Here is an 18,129-nt window from a genome sequence, read left to right as displayed (position 1 = left end):
CGGGGTAGCTTACAAACAGCAGAAATATATTTCTCACAATCCTGGAGAACAGGAAGTCCAAGATCAAGGCTCCAGCATGGTCGAGTTCTGATGGGGGCCCTCTTTCTGGTTCATAGCTGGTGTCTTCCCACTCTGTCCTCAAAAGGAAGAAAGGGCAAGGGAGCTCTGGGGAGCCTCTTTTATAAGGGCACTAATCTGTTCATGAGGGCTCATGACCTAATCACCTCCCAAAAGCCCCACCTCCAAATATCAACACATTGGGCATTAGAATTTCAACATAAGAATCTGGGGTGGGGGGTGGGGTGGACACAAACATTTGAATAAAAGCAGGGAGCATCCCCCAAGGTCAACGTCATCTCAGAGAGCCAGTTATTTGTGCCACGAGTATTTGCTGGGCAGGCGTGGGCCTTTCACTCGAATCCGAATCCGTGTGACCTGCCTCGTTGGGAGGAGACTGTTACGCAAAACTCAGCCACAGGAAAAGGAGGTGCAGAGGGGGCAGTGACAAGATACTCCCTCAACAAAGATACATTAAAGCAGGATGACCACGTGGAGTACCCCGGGGCTGGGCAGGAGCCGCAGAGGGGTGACTCTGCCCTCCAGAAAAACTGAGATGGCAGACACCTCTGGCCTTCCCAAGCTGATTCAGAAACAGGTGACACCAGTTCTGTGCCTGAGAGCCCAAGACGGGGGTTTTCTGCCTTGGGCCTTTGCATGACTATCTTCCATGGAGTCACGGCAGTCCAGAGTCAGAACCTCCAAAACCCAGAGAGCACACTGAGCACCCAGGGCTGGCCAGCTCTCAACAACGGGCAGTATAAGCAGGAAAATTTCCCAGGCCATTTCCACGTTGTTGAAAACTGTACCCTAACATATGAAATCCAGTTTACACCACTGTAGCCCAGGATGCGGCTAGCACAGGTGGGCCCATGCCCTATGAGGGCTCTTGAGCACCCAGGCCAGCTACTGGATGAAATGCCTCCCCACGCTGGGCCCCACAGGAGGCTGGACACCCCTCCAGCCCCCTTGCCTTCTCCACACAGGTGAGCACCCTGCAGGCAATCTCCCCACTCACCCGGGGTGCTGACTGGGAAAGCACAGGTTGCAGAGGCCAGGTCAGCCACCTCTACTGGAGACTGCACCTGTCCAGGCTGCTGCACAGACAGCCCTGGCTTCTGCTCCCCCACCCCTATGAGAAGGACAGGGGACATGCCTATCTCTACACGTTGAAGGGCATCCAAACGTGGCCACCACAGACCCGGCCGCTGCTTCTCCCAGGTGGCATTGAGCAGACAGCTATAGCAGCTGCACCTGAACCAGAAGGGTCAGCTCAGGGGTCTCACAACAGCCCACTCACTCAGAGCCAAAAAGGGAGGAGGCCCACTTGGCCACTCCAGCAGGAGACAGAAACAGCACAGGTCCCTGGTGGCCTCTCCTGTCTGAGCAGAGGGGCCGGGTGGGGTCCACAGGAGGAAAGGGAACCCCTCCCCCAACCCAATGTTCACAAATATCCTCTGGAACAAGGAGATGCCAGGAGAGAGCAAGGAAGGCCACGTTGGTGCCCAGGTGTCATCTCAGACTAGATGCCCTCAGCCCTTACATTCATTCAAAATAGTCACCTCAGACCACACAGGAAGCATCTTGATGCCAAACACATTCACACGAAGATGAAAAGCAAGCAGGAAAAGGGTATGAAACTGTGGTTCGACAGCTGAAAAGCCAGCCTCAAGAACGCTTTCATGCTTCCCTTTAGGAAACAATTCTCATATCTGTGAACATAGAATTGCTGCCCCAAAAAAGAAAAAAAAAAAAATAGAGGGGAAAAGAAATCCACAGATGGCCCAAAGCTCATGAAAGCAATTACTCCTGCAAACAAGAAGCAGAATGAGTGCTGAAACCAGAGAAGCCCAGGAAGTTACAAAAATAGCAAATATGAGTCCTGAGTGGGATTCCCTGGCTGCGCACGTCCGCGTCTAAGCGGCTCTAGCAGCAGAACCAGGCGCTCTCCACTTGAAGGAGCCACTGGGAGTGTTGGGTGAAGCAAGTTTCATGGCAAGCAGGATTTCTGCTGCCCTCGGACTCAAGAGCTAGGCTGCGGGTATGAACTCAGTCATCGTGCTTCTGGAAGTCTCCCGCAGAGCACACCTGGACACAGAAAGTCCTTCCATTTAGGTGGAGTCACTGGGCAGGGCTGGCACAGTGTCTGTCACCACGAGGCTGTCTGACGCCATGGCAGGGAGATGCTGCTAGGCCTGAGTCCACCTCAGGCTGTTGGGCACACCCAGAACTGCTCTGGTGACCAGTGACGGGGTCTTCCACCTCAAGGTTCCCGTTCAGCTGCTTCTGCTCTTTAAAAAGCGTCAGGCCAGGTACAGCTGGCTGGGGCCTGGGAGGGCTCCATTACGGTTACCCAGTAACAAATGAGGCTCACCTGAGAGGGGGCCATCCTAGCCTGAGCACAGCTCCCCAGGAAGCAGGTCTCCATAGCAACAAGATCCTCAAGGAACCTGCCTTTCTGTGGCAGGCTCCTGCTTCATCCTCCCACAACTCAAGATGGGCATTTTATGGACTGGGGCATGGCTGGGGCCACAAGGCCGGTGAGGGTCACCCCACATGCGGTGCCAGAGGGTGGGGACGTGAGCTGGCACCTGTTTCAAAAAAGTAGTTCTAAATTGTCTGTTGTTGTTTGTTCTGTTCTTTTTTTTTTTCCTTTTTCAAAAGAGAAGGCAGCAAAAATGTTCATTCGGATGCCCAAGAGCATCACTGTAGTGGGTGACATTCTGCTCCTGCAGGTTAAACACACAGACACACACCACACAGACACATACAAACCCTACCCCCACTCAACACAGATGCATACACCACACATTCATACACCACACAGTCTACTCGCACACACACTCCTCCTCTCCTCTGAGGTCAGCATGCCCCAACCTGCTTTACAGATAAGAACCCTGGCCAGCTCAATCTGTTCTCACTCCAAAGCCTGGAGTCCTCATCAACATTCCATTTAGTCCCTCTGTTTAAATGACAAAGCATAATCAGGCAAAAAGGACTTTCTCTGATAAAAACACTGAGAGGCTCCCTCAGGAGCTGACTGTAACACCGGGCACACAAACTTGCCCGCTGCTGGGAGGAGAGGGCAGTGGGGTGGGGCCCAAAGTCCAAAGCCCAAATTGTTAGGACTGACAAAGGGCACACAGACGCACTGGATTTCTGACAAAACTCCCAAATGGATTAGGGCTTTGAACTTTCAACACTCTTCAATGCCATTTCAACACCTTTGTGTTTTTTCTTCAACGTCATAAAAAATGTAAATTCTTCACCAAGAAAAAAAAAATCTAATTCTAGGTACATCCTTGAAAAAGGTCTCATACAAAGGGAGAAAGGATGACAAGGCTTCTCAGTGACCAGGTAGGGAGGCTGCCCAGCAACTGACAGAAAAATCTGGAAAAGCTGAAAGGCACAGTGCATGAACAGGTAACACCAGAGACTCACCACAAATAAATGCAACAAATATAGACATTTCCTTCAGTTTGGGGTTGGTGGACTTCAACAACCCTCCCCCCCCCCCCCCTCCCCAGTGATGGCAACAGTCCCGCTGCAGGGAAATGCTTTCGACACAGGGTGTTGGCCATGAGGCCACAGGGCAGCCCGGCCCAACCCAGCAAGAATTCAGCCTATGTGGAGAGAAGGGGACCCAGGGGCCCTGCGTGCCCAGGATGAAGAAGGGACTCTGGATGCAGGCCTAGGTGTTAACTGCAGAGCAGTTCGAAGGACACACCACCAGCCAGGGCCACCTGGATCACCTCTACCAATGATAAACCGAAGGAAGTCAACTTTCAGCCTTCCGATGTACTCACTGGGCTCCTTCTCGATAGGGGCAGGTGACTGTACTGGGTAATAGACAGGGGGATGGAGCAGAGAGGCCCAAGGAAGCCCCAGGTAAAGGGCAAGGCCTGCACAAGAACCTGGGGCTGAGCTTCACCAGCACCTCCCAGGGCCCTGCGTGGCCTGGCACTCCCTCAGACAGCCAGCAGGGTGGCAGGAGGCCACCCAATCTGGCACATCCAGCCCAAGCTACGCACATATGGGCAGTTACTGTTTAACAGCAAACGCGCTAAAGCGTCACCTTGTACCAAGACGTAAAACTAGTTCACACCTTGGCCTCCCAGGAGAATCTGGCATCGGGTGAAAAGAGCACTGCTTAGGCTCAGAAAGACTTACAGGTCTCTCAGAGGACTTCTGGAAGCTCCAGTTATGGGGATCTGAACACCCCGAGATAAGAGAGGCATCGCCCCCAAATTTTCCATGGAACATAATCAACCTCAAAACCAGTACAATCTTGGTGTGGTGTTTACATAAGTGCGCCCAGGGCCTGGACCCTCGCCAGCTGGCATGGCTGTCGGCAGTGGGGGCCCTTTGTGCCACCCCCACCCTGCCTTGCCAGGGCCTTGCCATAGTCTAAAAGAAAAAGTCAATGAATCACTGGAAGAAATGTTCTTCCTATGAAGAGAATATAAATGTTTATTAAGAAATTATAGGAACCAGGTCAGTCATTTTGGTATCTTAGTCACTCCAGCTAATTAAAGAAAAAAATCAAAACAGAACGCCATCCCAGAAACTTGAGACAATGAGAACTTCTCTTGCCACAAGCACTTTGAGCCCCAGCTCCGCCAGTTGCCAAGGTGACCCACTGTTTACCTCTCATTGTGTAGGAGGCTGACAGCCCACCAGGCTACCTCCCAGGGAAGAGCTGCCAGGGCATCCCCAGAGGGTGAAAGGAGGAAGCCACAGCCGCCCCACAGGGTCTCCCAGGCTGAGCCTGGGCTACAGCACAAAGGAGAGGTATCTTCACTGGTTCTCCTCAAGTTCCTGGGGCCCTACTCCCCCAGTACACCCTCCTGCCTTAGTCCTGTGGGCTGGAAACCCCTGACGGCAAGTTAAAAATGTGCTTAGTCCTGGGGTGCAAGGAGGGAGAGGAGAGGAGAGGAGAGGAGAGGAGAGGGGGAAGGGGAGGGGGAGGAAAAAGAGGAGGAAGGGAAAGGAGGAGGGGGAGAAAACGGAGAGGAGAGGGAAGGGGGTAAGCAGAAGAGGGTGGAAGGAGGGGGGAAGGGAAGGGAGGAAAGGAGCAAGAGAAGGGGGAGGTGGGCGGAGAACAGTAGGAAAGGGGAGAAAGGAGGAGAGGAGGGGAAGCAAGGAGCAGGAGGTGGTGGTGGAGTATGAGAAGTGAGGGCACACCAGGTTGCACACTCGGCTGGGTAGGCAAAGAGCTTCCATGCACCTGGCCTCATCCAGTCCCCCATACCAGACTGTCTGCCCCAGTGAAAAAGGTCAAGGGCAGAATGGCCTGAGAAGGAGAACTCCACCAGGGACCTGGACTGCACACCCTCCAGCTTGGCTCGTGGGTCCCCACCCTATCCAGCACATACTACTCCCTCCTTCTCTGCTCTTGCAAGGCCCTGGCTTTGAGGTGATACAGCCCCACTGGGGGTCATGAAGAAGAAACCATCCCTGCTGCAGCCTGTGCCACCTGGCCAGATGCCTTGTGACTGGCTTACTTCCAAAGGAACAATCTCCTGAGCTTTGGGGGCAGCTAACAGTGCATGCGCGCACGCGCGCGCGCGCACACACACACACACACACACACACACACACACAGGCACACACATAAATATCTGTCTTCTGAGGCCATGGTGCAGTACTGAATGTGGGACAGGAGGGCCTGAGTGTGGGAAGGAGTCTCAGCTCAGATTCAAGGAGACCAGTGAGATCAGGGAAAGGGAAATGAAAGTGGAAGTTTTTCAAAGGCTAAAGTTAGTACACTTCAGAATGAGGCAACCCATCCAAAGCAAAATGCTAACATGTAACACCCACCAACCATCAAGGAAGAACAGCTTCAAATCAGAACCTAGAAGAAGCCGAGGCTAGATTTCCTTTGAGACCCAAAGACCTAACAGCAACTCAAGACAAAGACCTTTGTGCTCACCACCAGGACAGCATAAGGCCTCCGATGGCAGACCGTAGCCCCACCCCAACAGAGAGGGCATGGCATAAAATTCTGATACTACATCTCCTCAGGATAAAAGACAGCATCCTGCAAAGCCCCTGGACCCTCCCCTTCACCCCAGAGGCCTATGGCCAATCAGCAAAGTAATTTTAGAAAGCAGGACATGCCATGCAAGCAGCCAAAAAGATGCACTCTGGAAAAGACTAGGAAACCTTGGGAAACTGCCCTTAACACACAGGGCTGCAAGCAGGAGTCCCTTCTGGGTCCCCACAGGCTGCTATGAGGGACCGCCTCCTCCACCACACCATTCAGAGACAAAAATGGCAACTGATGAATAAGCACAAGGAAATCCAGAATGTGAAGCCACTGGAAGGAGCAGGCAAGATCTCCATGATGGGATGGAGAGGACCACTGCATGTTGTCTCCAGGGCCCAGGTCCCCACCTACCCCGCCACCCGCCATTCAGTATTCCCGGACCATGGAGGGGTGTGGGGAAAGACATGGGGACCACAATGAACAGTGGACAAACCAGATGTGGCCAGTCGAGGGAATGAGGCCAACAGGCAGTAAGGCAGGGAAGCAGATGGCAGAATGTAAACTAAGACAACAGACTGCTAAGTAGCCAGATTGTCCATCACTTGTTACAAGGGCAACTATGTAATTAAAAAAAATAAATTAACATTTATTATTTCTCCTTCAATGAAAATACATTTGAGTTTGTTACTGGTAAGATGTCTGAGGTGAACCCATGGTGCCAACCCCCAGTTCTCAGACCCTTCCCTTAATCCCAGACATGGTCTTGAACAACTAGCCCAGCCAATGACCCAGGTCAAACATCACTCTGTGCCAAGGACACACCTGGGCGCCTAGGCCCCTACTTCTCTCCCCTAAAGGGCTGAGCTCTAAGGCTCAAGTATGCCTCTTCTGTTTCCTCTCTTTCCCAACACTTCCTTGCAAAAACCTCTATTCTTGATCTGCCATTAACTAACTTCTACCTCTAGCCCCAAACCAAATTCCCTTTATCCTTTGTGTGTGTGTGTGAGCAAGCATTTATACCATAAAAGAGAGTTAAAGACAAGTGAAAAAGAGAGGAAGTGTACAGGGTTCTACACATACTCAAGGAGAATGACATCAGTCCTACTAACACAAGAGTGTCAGAAGGCCCCAATTTAGGCCCTTGACCACCAGCCAAGCTGTCTAGCCATCGCCTTGCTGATACCCCTCCACGTCGATGTGGTGGTCCTGGGTAGGGAGCAGGAAGCCCCCTGAGCTCCTCTAAGCCCACTTCATCCTCTCCCCATTCCCAAGCTTCCTTCCAACTGGCCCCATGTTTGCAGGAGACAGCCATATGCCAGAACTCCACCTTCAGAAGCTCCTGGGACAGGAGCCCAACAAAGGCACTGAACCATGTGCTCTCTGGTGAGTGATTTTTAATTTGGGCCCCTATTTCTTGCAAAGCTCTTCCATGATGTTCCCTGGGCTCTAGCTCCAAGGAGATGAGCTTGTACCCTGTGCTCAGGGGACCATGGGTCACCCACCCATGCAGGAAGGCCACACCCCTGTGGCAGCAGCACAGGGACATTTAATCTGAGGCATCAATCCTCAGTGCTTTTCCAAACAGGTCACCTTGGGACAGACTGGCCAATCGCCACAGAGTGTGGCCAAGTTCCTGGTTAGCAAGTATTTTTGTGTGATGAACTTCAAAAAAGAAGAACAATAAACAGACGCCCCCACCCCAACACACACACCCCAAAATAAAAACCTGTACCCTCTGTTCTGTTTGTCCAGGATGATGTTAGTTAAAACTATGGACTGGTCAAGGCTGCTCCCCTGACCATGCATATGATGTCCAACAGCAAATGGGATAATGTCCAGGCCCTGGGGCAGAAGGGGAACAGGAGCTGAATGGAAGGCACACCAGTGCCAGGGCACACTAAAAGGGGCAAGGGGGATGGCAGGGCAGATGACCAACCTCTTTACCACAGCCTAGTTTCAGCTGAGGGGACTCCATGCCTCCAAGAAGGCTGACTGGCACAGGGCTGATCCACAGATGTTGGAAGACAGGATTGAGATCAAACTGAGTAAATGAACCAGAATCACAGGTCCCATGTAAACACGTTCCGGGCTTGGATGCAACATCAAACCAGACAGCACATTTACGTGTGTGTAAGTGTAGCCAAATGACAGAGCTTTTGGTTGGGTGAAGATTTCTCTGTCTTACATCAAGTGCCTAGTGTCAAGTCACTGTCAAAAGAGTAAAAAATTAGCATTTGAGTCTCCATTATATTGACCTAGAGCAGGGGAAGGCCTTCCAGGCTCAGGGTCCCCCCCAGGGGCCATGGCAGCCAAACCCCCACCACCCCCATCCTAGTCCCATCACAGCAGTCACTTCTCAACTGCCAAGCTGGAGACAACACTTGAAAGTTTATTTCCATTTTGATGGGAAGTTGACTTCTCAAGAAAATGACCCCACTTGGCGCTATGAAAGGGAAGTAAAACAGGCTTGGGTGTGTGAACTTAGATCAATATTTATTTTCTTCTGGAAAGCATGTAGACACCCACCAAGACCCTAAGGGTATCACTGGCTGCAGGCCGACGCCCCCCCACCCCAACCAGGCCTGGGGGATGGGTCACCTGTGGCCACAGAGCCAGGGTGAGCTAACTAAAAAAAAGTCTGTAAGTACCATCTGGAAAGACTTTCATTCAAAATAAAATCAGGGCGTGTTGTTTGTTTGGGAAGGGAGCTCCTAAGACTAGGCTGAGCTGTCCTTTGACTATAAAAGGACTTCCAACAGCAGGACCCAGAAATGCCAGCACTTGTCCAGTCAATGGACTGTCCAGTCAGAAGATGAAACAGAAACCTACCAGGTGGACCAGACAGAAGGGGGCTGAACAGAGATGGGCAGACACTGCACCTGCACCAACACAGCACCTGGCTGTACATGCAGGACCAGCAGCACCCTAACCCTCCAAAAACCCAGTCTTGGAGTGTCACCCTACCTACCAGTTACTTATTATCAGGAGGAGAGTGTCCCTTTATAGTGAAGAGACCTGGCAGACGCCACTTTAACCATGTATGTGATCCAGCAATCAGACAACCTGACCACACGAGCCTCCACTGTGGTGCGTGCAAGTGCCCAACATTATATGACCTGTGTCATATTTCCCACCAAAAACTGTTTATGCTAAATCTAATCGGGGGAAGCAATCTGACAAATCCAGACTGTGGGATGTTCCACAAGACAACTAATCTGGATCCCTAAAATGCCAATACAACAAAAGGCCAAGACTGTCCCAGACTAAAGGAAACTAAAAAGACAGGCCAACCATACACAATGTGTGATGAACTGGATTCCAGACCCTACATGGGACATCTTGGCGATCATTAGGAGAAGTGAATATGGACTGTATGTTACATAATATGTATTATTTAAAGAGAGAGGAGAGATAGGCAAGGGAGAAAATACAGTAGAGAAAGGGGAAAAAAGGATAAAAATAAAAGGGTGACAAATATTTAACTGAGGAGTCTAGAGGAACATATGAGCGTTCACTGTATTACTCCCTTAACATTTCACAATAAGAATTTGTGAAGGAAGCAGTGTGCTTGGGACAGGAAGACTTCTAAATACCAGGAGGCACCTGCCCTCCCCTGGAACACAGGTCCAGGCAGGAAGAGCAGCCAGGCACAGCGGGCAGACCCAAACTCAGAAGTGTGGCTGCCCAGGCACAAACCTCAGCTCCCCCTTCATTTGCTGTGTGACTGTGGGCATATTTCTTAATCCATCTGGGCCTTGGCATCATTATTTGAGGACTAGTAATAACAACAGTACCTATTTCATAGGGTCCTGTGAAGATTAAAAAGCTTATGAGGAATGAATGCAAACAGAACAATGCCTGTCCCTAGCAAGCAGCCTGCTATTAGATACAACAGAGAGCTGAGTGTATCATCCCTGAAGTTTTCATTTCAAAAATGAGTTTAACTGCTTTCTTAAAGCATAAACCAGACACACTTTAATAGTGCCCTGATATGTCAAGACCGCTGTTACAAATGTCAGTTATTATAGAATGCAGGCCTAGGGGACTACTGAGGAGGACTACAGGCCCCTCCACAAACAGCACCACATTCGTTCCAGCACAGTGTGGCTGGGTTGGGTTTCTTGAGTTACAGATTTAGATACACGTGCATACACACACATATACATATTAATAACTTGTTGGCTTATTTCCTTCCTTGGTTGTAGCTGCTATCTTATCTCCCCTTTCCCCTTTTAACTTGCTACATCTAGGAACCTAACGACCAACTCAATTCAGAATAAGGTCAAAGCAAACAGGCCCTTACAGTGTCGGGGCTGTCATGAGCTCATTTCAGTGAGCAGACTTCACAGTGCCAACTCTGAAGGGGCGGGGCTGTCTTCCAGATTTGAAGCCTTGCACATGGTACCTCTGGTTAAGTCAAGGGTGGTCCTGTCAGATTGCTCACACAGGAAGGGCTCCAGCCCTCTTTTAGCCAGGAGAGGGACAGTTTCAAAAGGCATCACATCAGTCCCTCCCCCAGTGCCAACAAGCCAGGAGGCACTTCAGGGTGCGAGGGCACAGCTGACTGTTGCAGGGGTTGAGCCCTTACCCAGGCTAGGCTGCAGGGTAAGCCAAGTAAAGATGGCAGGAGAGGGGCACCTGGGTGGCTCAGCAGGTTAAGCGTCCGACTTTGGCTCAGGTCATGATCTCGCAGTTTGTGAGTTCGAACCCCACATCAGGGTCTCTGCTGTCAGCACAGAGCCTGTTTTGGATCCTCTGTCGCCCTCTCTCTCTCTCTGCTCCTCCCCCCTCAGTTCTCGTTCTCTTTCTCTCTCTCTCTCTCTCTCTCTCAAAATAAGTAAATAAAATTAAAAAAAAAAAAAAAAGATGGCAGCAGGAGAGCTGGTCATGAGCCATGAGAGAGTAATGGTGGTTTTAGGGTTGTTTTAAATGTTCTCAATATGATGATCTCACATGTGCAAAAGAAGAACTGGAAGAAGTAAAAAAAAAAAAAAAAAAAGTCAGCAACACAGCAGGAACTTCAGTACTGGGGAGACCAAGACCTCCATCTATTTCCTTTAAAAACATAATGTGCTATTTCCTTTAAAAACATAACATGTCTTTTAAGTTAACATGGTAACTCCACAATGTATGTAAATGCTGTCTACACTACTATCAATAACACTGCCAGGTCTCAATCCTACAGAAATGCCAGCTCCTCTGCACCAACACACATACTGGATTCTACTGCCACAGGCATGAAACGATAAAAAATGAGAAGGCAACATAACTATCCTTTCAAGATAAAGGCTAAACAAGTTGTGGTACAGTCACGCAGCCACACCTGGGAATACCATGCAGCCCAGATAAAGAACAAAGGTGCCTTGTTAAATAAGCACACACAAAAAAAGCCTGTGGTAGAATATATTTGCTAGGATCCTACATGTATAGTTTTCAGATGTCTGTGTGGATGCACACGCATGCATACATGCAAATCCACTAAAAGGGTCTGTAAAGGGAAACACCAACAGGAGGTGATAGTGGTTAGCCAGAGGAAGAGAAGGCTGGCACATTCTGCCTACACACTTCTGCATTGTTTGAAGTTTCACAACTGGCCCACTGGCAGCCTGGGACTGTGAGGGAGACGGGACGGGACCCACCAGCGTGGATGTGTCCCGAACAAAGTGCTGGCCGTCTGCCAGCATGGCTTTGCCCTGGGTGAAGGAGATCCCTGCCACTCACTCCCTGACAGGCTGCCTGTCCAAGGCAGCTGCACCAGGAAGCACCTTCGAGGGGTACATGGGAGGAATGTGGTTAGAAACGAGGCTCTATAGCCAGAGTTTGTGTTGGGGGAGGGGACCTAGATACCCTGAATACCCTGCCCCAATAATCTCACTCATGATCAAATCCCTTGTTCGGTGGCTAAACTTCAAACTAACCCCACCCAAATTATTACAGGAAATGGCTGAGAATGCAATCTTAACTCTACCTCCACCCCCAAAAAGAGGGCCAGGTGACCAGGCATGTCTCTCTCTGGATGTCTGCAGGAGGGAGGGGCTGTACACAACACAGTGCCCCCCTTTCCAGCAAGGCCCCCAGAGCTGCTGAAATGGGCCCAGCTCATGCAGCATGCAATTGGATTTTTAGCTCCCAGTGCTGCAGGGAAAACAGGGCACAGAGACATTCTGAAAACGATTCTTTGCGGGAACAAATAGGTAGGAATGTATTCAAGGCATCTCTGCCAAGAAAGACTGAGTGGCCATTACTGCTGGGGACCCGCCAAGCCCCACCACTCCAGACAACAAGCAGGAATCTCCTGGCTGGCTCAGGTGGAGATCTGCCCTCAGAAGGCCAGAGGCCTTTCCTTCTCAAAGTCCTTGAATGTTCACATCAAAGCCCTTCAGCCTCCAAGAAAACATGTTCCTGGTCTTGCTACTCCCCAAGGCAAGACTTAGCAAATTCCCAGATCTGGGCTGGAAATTCTGATTAGCTAAATAATAAGTGCCTTAGGAAAAAAAAAAAAAAAGCAGCTTGGGTTGCAAAAATGTGAGTGTCTTTGTTTGATCACGTGTTTGCTTAACATCAACAATTACCTAAATGTGACAGGGTAATCAGTCCTCAGGACACTGCCACACAACTAAGCAGTCCAGGCAGCTCTGGGAGATCGAAGCAGTCAGGGAAGTCCAGGTCTCCCCAGAGTCAAGGCTGAGGCTTGTACTTCCCAAAGGTTCTCAAACACAAAGCCTCATTTCCCACAGACCTTCCAAGTGGTCAGGCGAGACATGACCAAGCTGCAGGGAGGTCTGGGGACCCGTCCTTGGTCACAGAGCTAGACACAGCAAGTTGTGAACTGCCTTCTTGGCTAAAATGATTTTGATATTCACCCTCTGCCATGAAATTGCTGCAGGTGGGTTGGTTGGGGGGTGGGGGGTTGCTCCTAGTGGAGTAGAGGGCCTGGCATTACCTGAACCATTGTCAGCAGAGACCCCCCAGAAAGCTGCTGGAAGCACACAAACCAAACCACAGCTATCTCAGAACCGGGGGCTGCTGCTCAGGTCTTCCCAGGGTAGCCTGTCCCCTTGGTCACCCACTGTGGCCTGTGGGCTACCCTTGTCTCCTCTATGAACACCAGTTAATTATGTTCTGCACACTTGGGGGCAGGCTGGAAATGGGCTCCCTAGTCATGCCCTCCACCAGAAGCTGAACCAGACTCCCTCCAGAGGTGAGTTCTTGGTTCATAATCAGATTCACCTGGGGCACCACTTAAACTGTAGTGTTTGGCTGAAGGTCAGTATTTGGGACCTGGAAATCTACATCTCCTCCAGAGGTAGGGCCTCATGTTTCTGCACACAGGGAGGGCAAGCCCCGTTCCCTGCTCTTAGACACAGCACACTACAGTCAGAGTGTTGGTTCCATCCTCTTCTGCTTGCTTCCGGTTTCAGAGCACCCCAGAGAGGCTGGGTTCCACCCCACTGAGGGAGACCCGAGTTCTCATTGCCTCGGAGCAATCATCTAGCCAAGGGGCCCACTCAGGAACACTACAGCCTGGATCAGGGGGCAAGCAAACCCAGACGCTATCCTCCAGCTAAGGCCCCCATCCAAGCCTGCCCGGTCCGTGACAGCGAGCCCCGGCCCTCAACCAGCCCCTCCACAATTCTCGAACCCGACCAGCCGAGTGGAAAGCCACCGTGAAACAGGACACAGAGAGTCTCCTATCTTTAAATTACCTGCCCAGTACTGGCCTCGCCCCCGCAAGGAGGTCCTCGAGCCACGCCCCATGCACTGCCCCCGCCCCCGTAATCTGGGTGCTACAGGATCCGAGCGTAGTTTGGCCCCTCCTCCACGGCCACACCCACCCTGGCAGTAAGGTTCCCAGTCTGAACCAACACCCCTACACTAACCCCACCCCCTATCTCGGTCCACACACCCTAAATTCCGACTAAGAATGAGTAGAATGGCCCCGCCTTCACCCTCGACCCCACCACCGGCCGAGCTATCCCTTGCGGCCACAGCAAGGGACCAAAACCGCGGGGGCAGCTTCTGAGGTAAAGGTTTGTCTGAGATCCGCTGGCCTTGACACCTGCAGACCTGGAGACAGCTCAGTTCCAAATTTACCAGGAGACGGGGGTCCTTCAGCTGCAGGGTCTTCAGGACTGCAGTTTTTAGCTAAATTCCGAACTATTGTACAAATGTGAAGTCTAAACCTTTGGTAACAAGGTAACAGTATATTTATACGGGTTTTTTAACCTGCTCCAAATGCGAAAGAATTAAGTGTACCAGAAGACTTAACGTGAGCCCAGAGGAAATACACAATTCTTTAAGCCAAACTGAAAGAGAAAGGTTACCATCCCTTAAAACATTGTTCCCACCTTTGTGTTTAAAAAAAGAAAAACAACTACGAGGTCCCTGGTCCGCTGAGGCCGCCCGTCCCGGTGCTGGTGCCGCCCGCACGCATCCGGCACCCTGCAGGTGAGCAGGGCCGGGAAGAGGGAGGCGCACAAGGCCAGCAGTGAACAGGGCTCTCCTTTCTGGAGAAAGCGCCCCCAGGCTGAAGAGCCCCCTAGGGTCGGGCGCGCCCCCGCCGGCCGGATGGGCGGGGCTCCCACAAAGAGCCTCCGGCGGGGAACCGGGGCCGCCACCCGCGTCGGCCGCCGCTGGCTCTGGTTTGGACAAATTAAACCTTAGAGCGCTGGAAAAATTACAGGAAGAGGAGAGTGAAGAATGTGCCGAGTGGCTGGAGGGAGCCCTGTCCCCGCGTGAACTTCGCCCGCCGCTCGCCCGGGCCGGGCCGGGCGGGTCCCTCCCATCCCGAGCGCGCGCCCGGCCGGCGAGGGAGGGGCCGGTAGGGGAGGGGCCGGGCGAGGGCACCCCGCCTCCCCCGCGGCCCCGGGGCGCCCCCACCGCCTGTCTCCCAGAGCAGCACGCGCGGCCCCCACCCAGCTCGCCGGCACCTGCTCGCGCCGCCCCTCGGCCTCGGCGGGGTCTACGCCCGCAGCCTAGATGACGACATCCGCCCCCGCGGCCCCGCCCGAGAGTGCCAGGGGAGGGGGCGTGCCCGGCGGGGGCGCGGTCGCCGGGCGGGCGCCGGCTCCCAGCTCCCGGACCCGCCTCGCTCGGCGCGCGGGGCCGGCCGCGGGACCGTGTGGCGGGGGGAAAGGGGCGAGGCCCCGACCGTTCCCGGCCCCACTGCCCCTCGCGCCCGGCCGGCGGCTCCGGGGGCGTGGCCCGGTAGCTTGCGCTGTCCCCGTCCGCGCGCTCTGGGCGCCCGGGCGGCCCTACTGACCTGTGTGAGTTCTCAGGTGCGCCTTGAGGTGCGAGGATTTCCCGTAAACTTTCTCGCAGCCCGCGTAGTGGCACTTGTGCTTTCTCTGCGGGGATTCGTGGTCGGCGCGACTTCGGCCCCGCCGGCCCCTTTGTCTGAGGCCGGGTTCGCCGCTCCCCGTGGGCCCTGGCTCCCGCTCGGGCTCCAGCCCCGCCTCGAGCTCGGCCTCGGGCTCGCTCCACGCGGGGCTGAGGGGCGCGGCCGCCGCACCTTCGCCGCCGGGGCAGGCGGGCTCGGGGGCGGGTGGCGGCGCAGGCGGCAGGCGGCAGGGGGTCCTCGCCTTCCGGGCCGCGGCGCCCTCTCTGCGCTCCGCCGGGGCGGGCGCCGGCGCTTGCTGGTTGAGGTCCGCCAGGATCCGCGCCACCACGAAGAGCGAGGCGCTGTCTTTGCCGTCGCGGCGCTCCTCGACGCGGGGCAGCGTGGCGGCGACAGCGGCGGCCGCGCCTTCGGGTCCGGGCTCCGGCCCTTCCCGCGGCCCGTGCACAACCGCGCGGCTCGACATGGACACGAGGCACTCGGCGGCGAAGTGGTCCACATAGGCGGCGGCTGCCATGCTGCGGTCTCCGGCCGGCGGGCCGGCGGCACTGCTGGTCGCTGCGAGTCGTCAGCGGCGCATCCGCACCCACGGCCTCCGGAGAGCGGGCGGGGGGCGGGGGCGCGGCGCGCCCTCTCCGCGGGCTGGGCTAGGCGCGCAGCCGCCTCTGCCGTCACCCGCGCGGCTCCGCGTCCGCGAGGCGCCCGCCCGGCCGGGCACCAAAGAGTGAGCGCATGGGGGGCGCGGGCCCGTGGGGTCCCCGCGCGGCGTCAGAGGCGGCCTGTCCTAAGGATGCCGAGCAGCGACGTTAGTGACTGTCTCGCCAAGTCGCGGCCGCAGCCTCGCCGCGCATTGTGGCAGGCGGGACAGCCGCCGTGCGCGCCGCGGCTCGGTGTGGGCGGCCCGGCCCCGGGGGTGGGCGGGGCCGGGGCCACATCTGGACCCGACGTCAGCCCCCAGCCACATCCTGGCGGCGCAGGTTACAGGCGGCGGCGGCCGCGGGGAACTGCGCGCGCGGAGGGGGCGGGGATCCCAGAGCGCGCACCGTAAGGATACAGCGGTCGCGCGCCCGCGCCTGGGGAGGGGGCGTGGCCTAGGGCAGGGGCGGACGCCGTTGGTTCGTAGGTAGGCGGCCGGACCAATCCGGGCCGCAAGAAGTACCGGCCCGGCCTCGGGGCCTGCCCTCGCCAATGGGCGTGCCCTCTTGGCCGGCGGGAGGAGGAGCGGAAATTTGAGCCGGGAGCTGGGCACGCTGACGCAGGACGTCCGAGGGCGGCGGGCCGGGGCGTGGCTGCGCGGGGGCAGCTCTCCACCCCCCACCCCCAAGCAGCGGGTAGCCCGCGGGGGCATTTTCCTGCCAGGGCTTCTGTATAGTGGCGGCCTGGAACCCCGGCGTGAAAGTGAGCCCTCGGCAGGGCGTCCCTTTGTCCCTCCATCCCTGCCTGTGAGGGGCACCAGGGATGGGTGCGCCTCGGCGAGGCTCGCCTCCGCTTCTCTTCCAGAGCGACGTTTGCACGGCGGGGAGGCGTGTCCGCTCAGGCTGGGCGCGAGGCAGCAGGCCTGGCCTGGGGGCGGAAAAACTCTTCGTGCACCCCGCCGCAAGAGGGTTCCTGGGTGGCCGCGTCTCGAGACCCATGCCGTTCGCGCCCTCCGTGCTCTTTCTCTCCTGAGCTCCGGGCAATGGTGCAGCCAGGCTGGGAGCGAGGTCACGGGTGGGGCGGGGCCTCTACCGCTGGAAGGATCGGCTGCTCCCCAAACTGGTCCCGGGCGGCTAGGGACCCGGAGGGGACCGCGCTGCCGGTGAGCCTAGGTCAGCCGGAGCCGAACTGGCCCCAGGCTGGTGGTTAAGCTGGCAACGTGGGTGACGTGCCCACCGCGTCCTGTGCTTGCAGGAGTGAACTACGTGCTGGTGCAGCCGGCGCCGCTGTTCAGGGAACGCGGGGCCCCTTCCTCCTCCCCGCCCCAGGCCTGCAGCCAACTTCTCTAGGCTGCCCCTCTCCCACCGCGGTGGAGAAGGCTTCAAACGCCACCAGCTGCGAGGACCACGCCCACCACGCCCCACCCACCCACTGTCTGGGCCTCCCGAAGGAAATACTCTACTGCGCCCAGTCCGCGCGCACTCCTTGCCCTGGCCCTGCCAACTTGCCCTTGACTTTCACAGTCGCCCCCATTCTCCAACCCTCGGCCCCGCCGTTCTTATACAGGCCTAGGCCATCACTGGAGAAGTCAGTACATAACTTCCTACTGCCGCAGAATGGAGCGCAGCCACCGCTGCTCCGTACCCTTCAGGCAGCCCCTGAACCACAAGACACCCCCCCCCCCCCAACCACAACACCGAGGCCTGGGACTGCAGTCCCTGGGTGGTTTGCCTTAAAGGACGTTCGCACGTGTCAGCTGACAGCGAGGGAAGCCTGCTGGATGAAGGCAGCCCAGGCACTCAAACCCTGTGGACCTGAGAAGAGTGGTGGGTGGGGCAAGGTCATCCTGCGCACAAATTAAGACCAGCCATTTCTCACCAAATTAATTTGGGGCCTGGATAGAAAAAACTTCTTTCCAGGTAATGAAGAAAGAACAGACATTTCTCTGTTTCATGTTATGGTGAACCGTAAACTGGCCTGGACGACTGAGCACCCTGGGTGTCTGTAACTGAAACCCTACACTTCCCTCTCACTGATAATTTGGTGCATCCTGGGAAGACTATGGGACAGAGGGGGGGTGAGGGGGGAAAGAGGCGTATGCTGGGATGGG

The 18,129-nt window shown here is 55.1% G+C and overlaps 1 protein-coding gene across 1 annotated transcript in view; it reads right to left on the bottom strand.

Moving 5' to 3' along the window:
• Positions 1-16,406, bottom strand: part of KLF13 (KLF transcription factor 13) — a 50,932-nt gene extending 34,526 nt beyond the window's left edge. The window contains exon 1 of the mRNA XM_058736844.1: positions 15,309-16,406. Coding sequence (XP_058592827.1) covers positions 15,309-15,900 — 592 coding nt within the window. The 5' untranslated portion in view covers positions 15,901-16,406. The remainder of the gene's footprint in view (positions 1-15,308) is intronic.
• Between the last annotated feature and the right edge of the window lie 1,723 nt (positions 16,407-18,129).

The sequence above is a fragment of the Neofelis nebulosa genome, chromosome 7 (genome assembly GCF_028018385.1).
Source record: "Neofelis nebulosa isolate mNeoNeb1 chromosome 7, mNeoNeb1.pri, whole genome shotgun sequence".
Lineage (NCBI taxonomy): Eukaryota > Metazoa > Chordata > Mammalia > Carnivora > Felidae > Neofelis > Neofelis nebulosa.
Note: the sequence above shows the minus strand (reverse complement) of the source record. Positions and strands in the feature narration are given on the sequence as shown.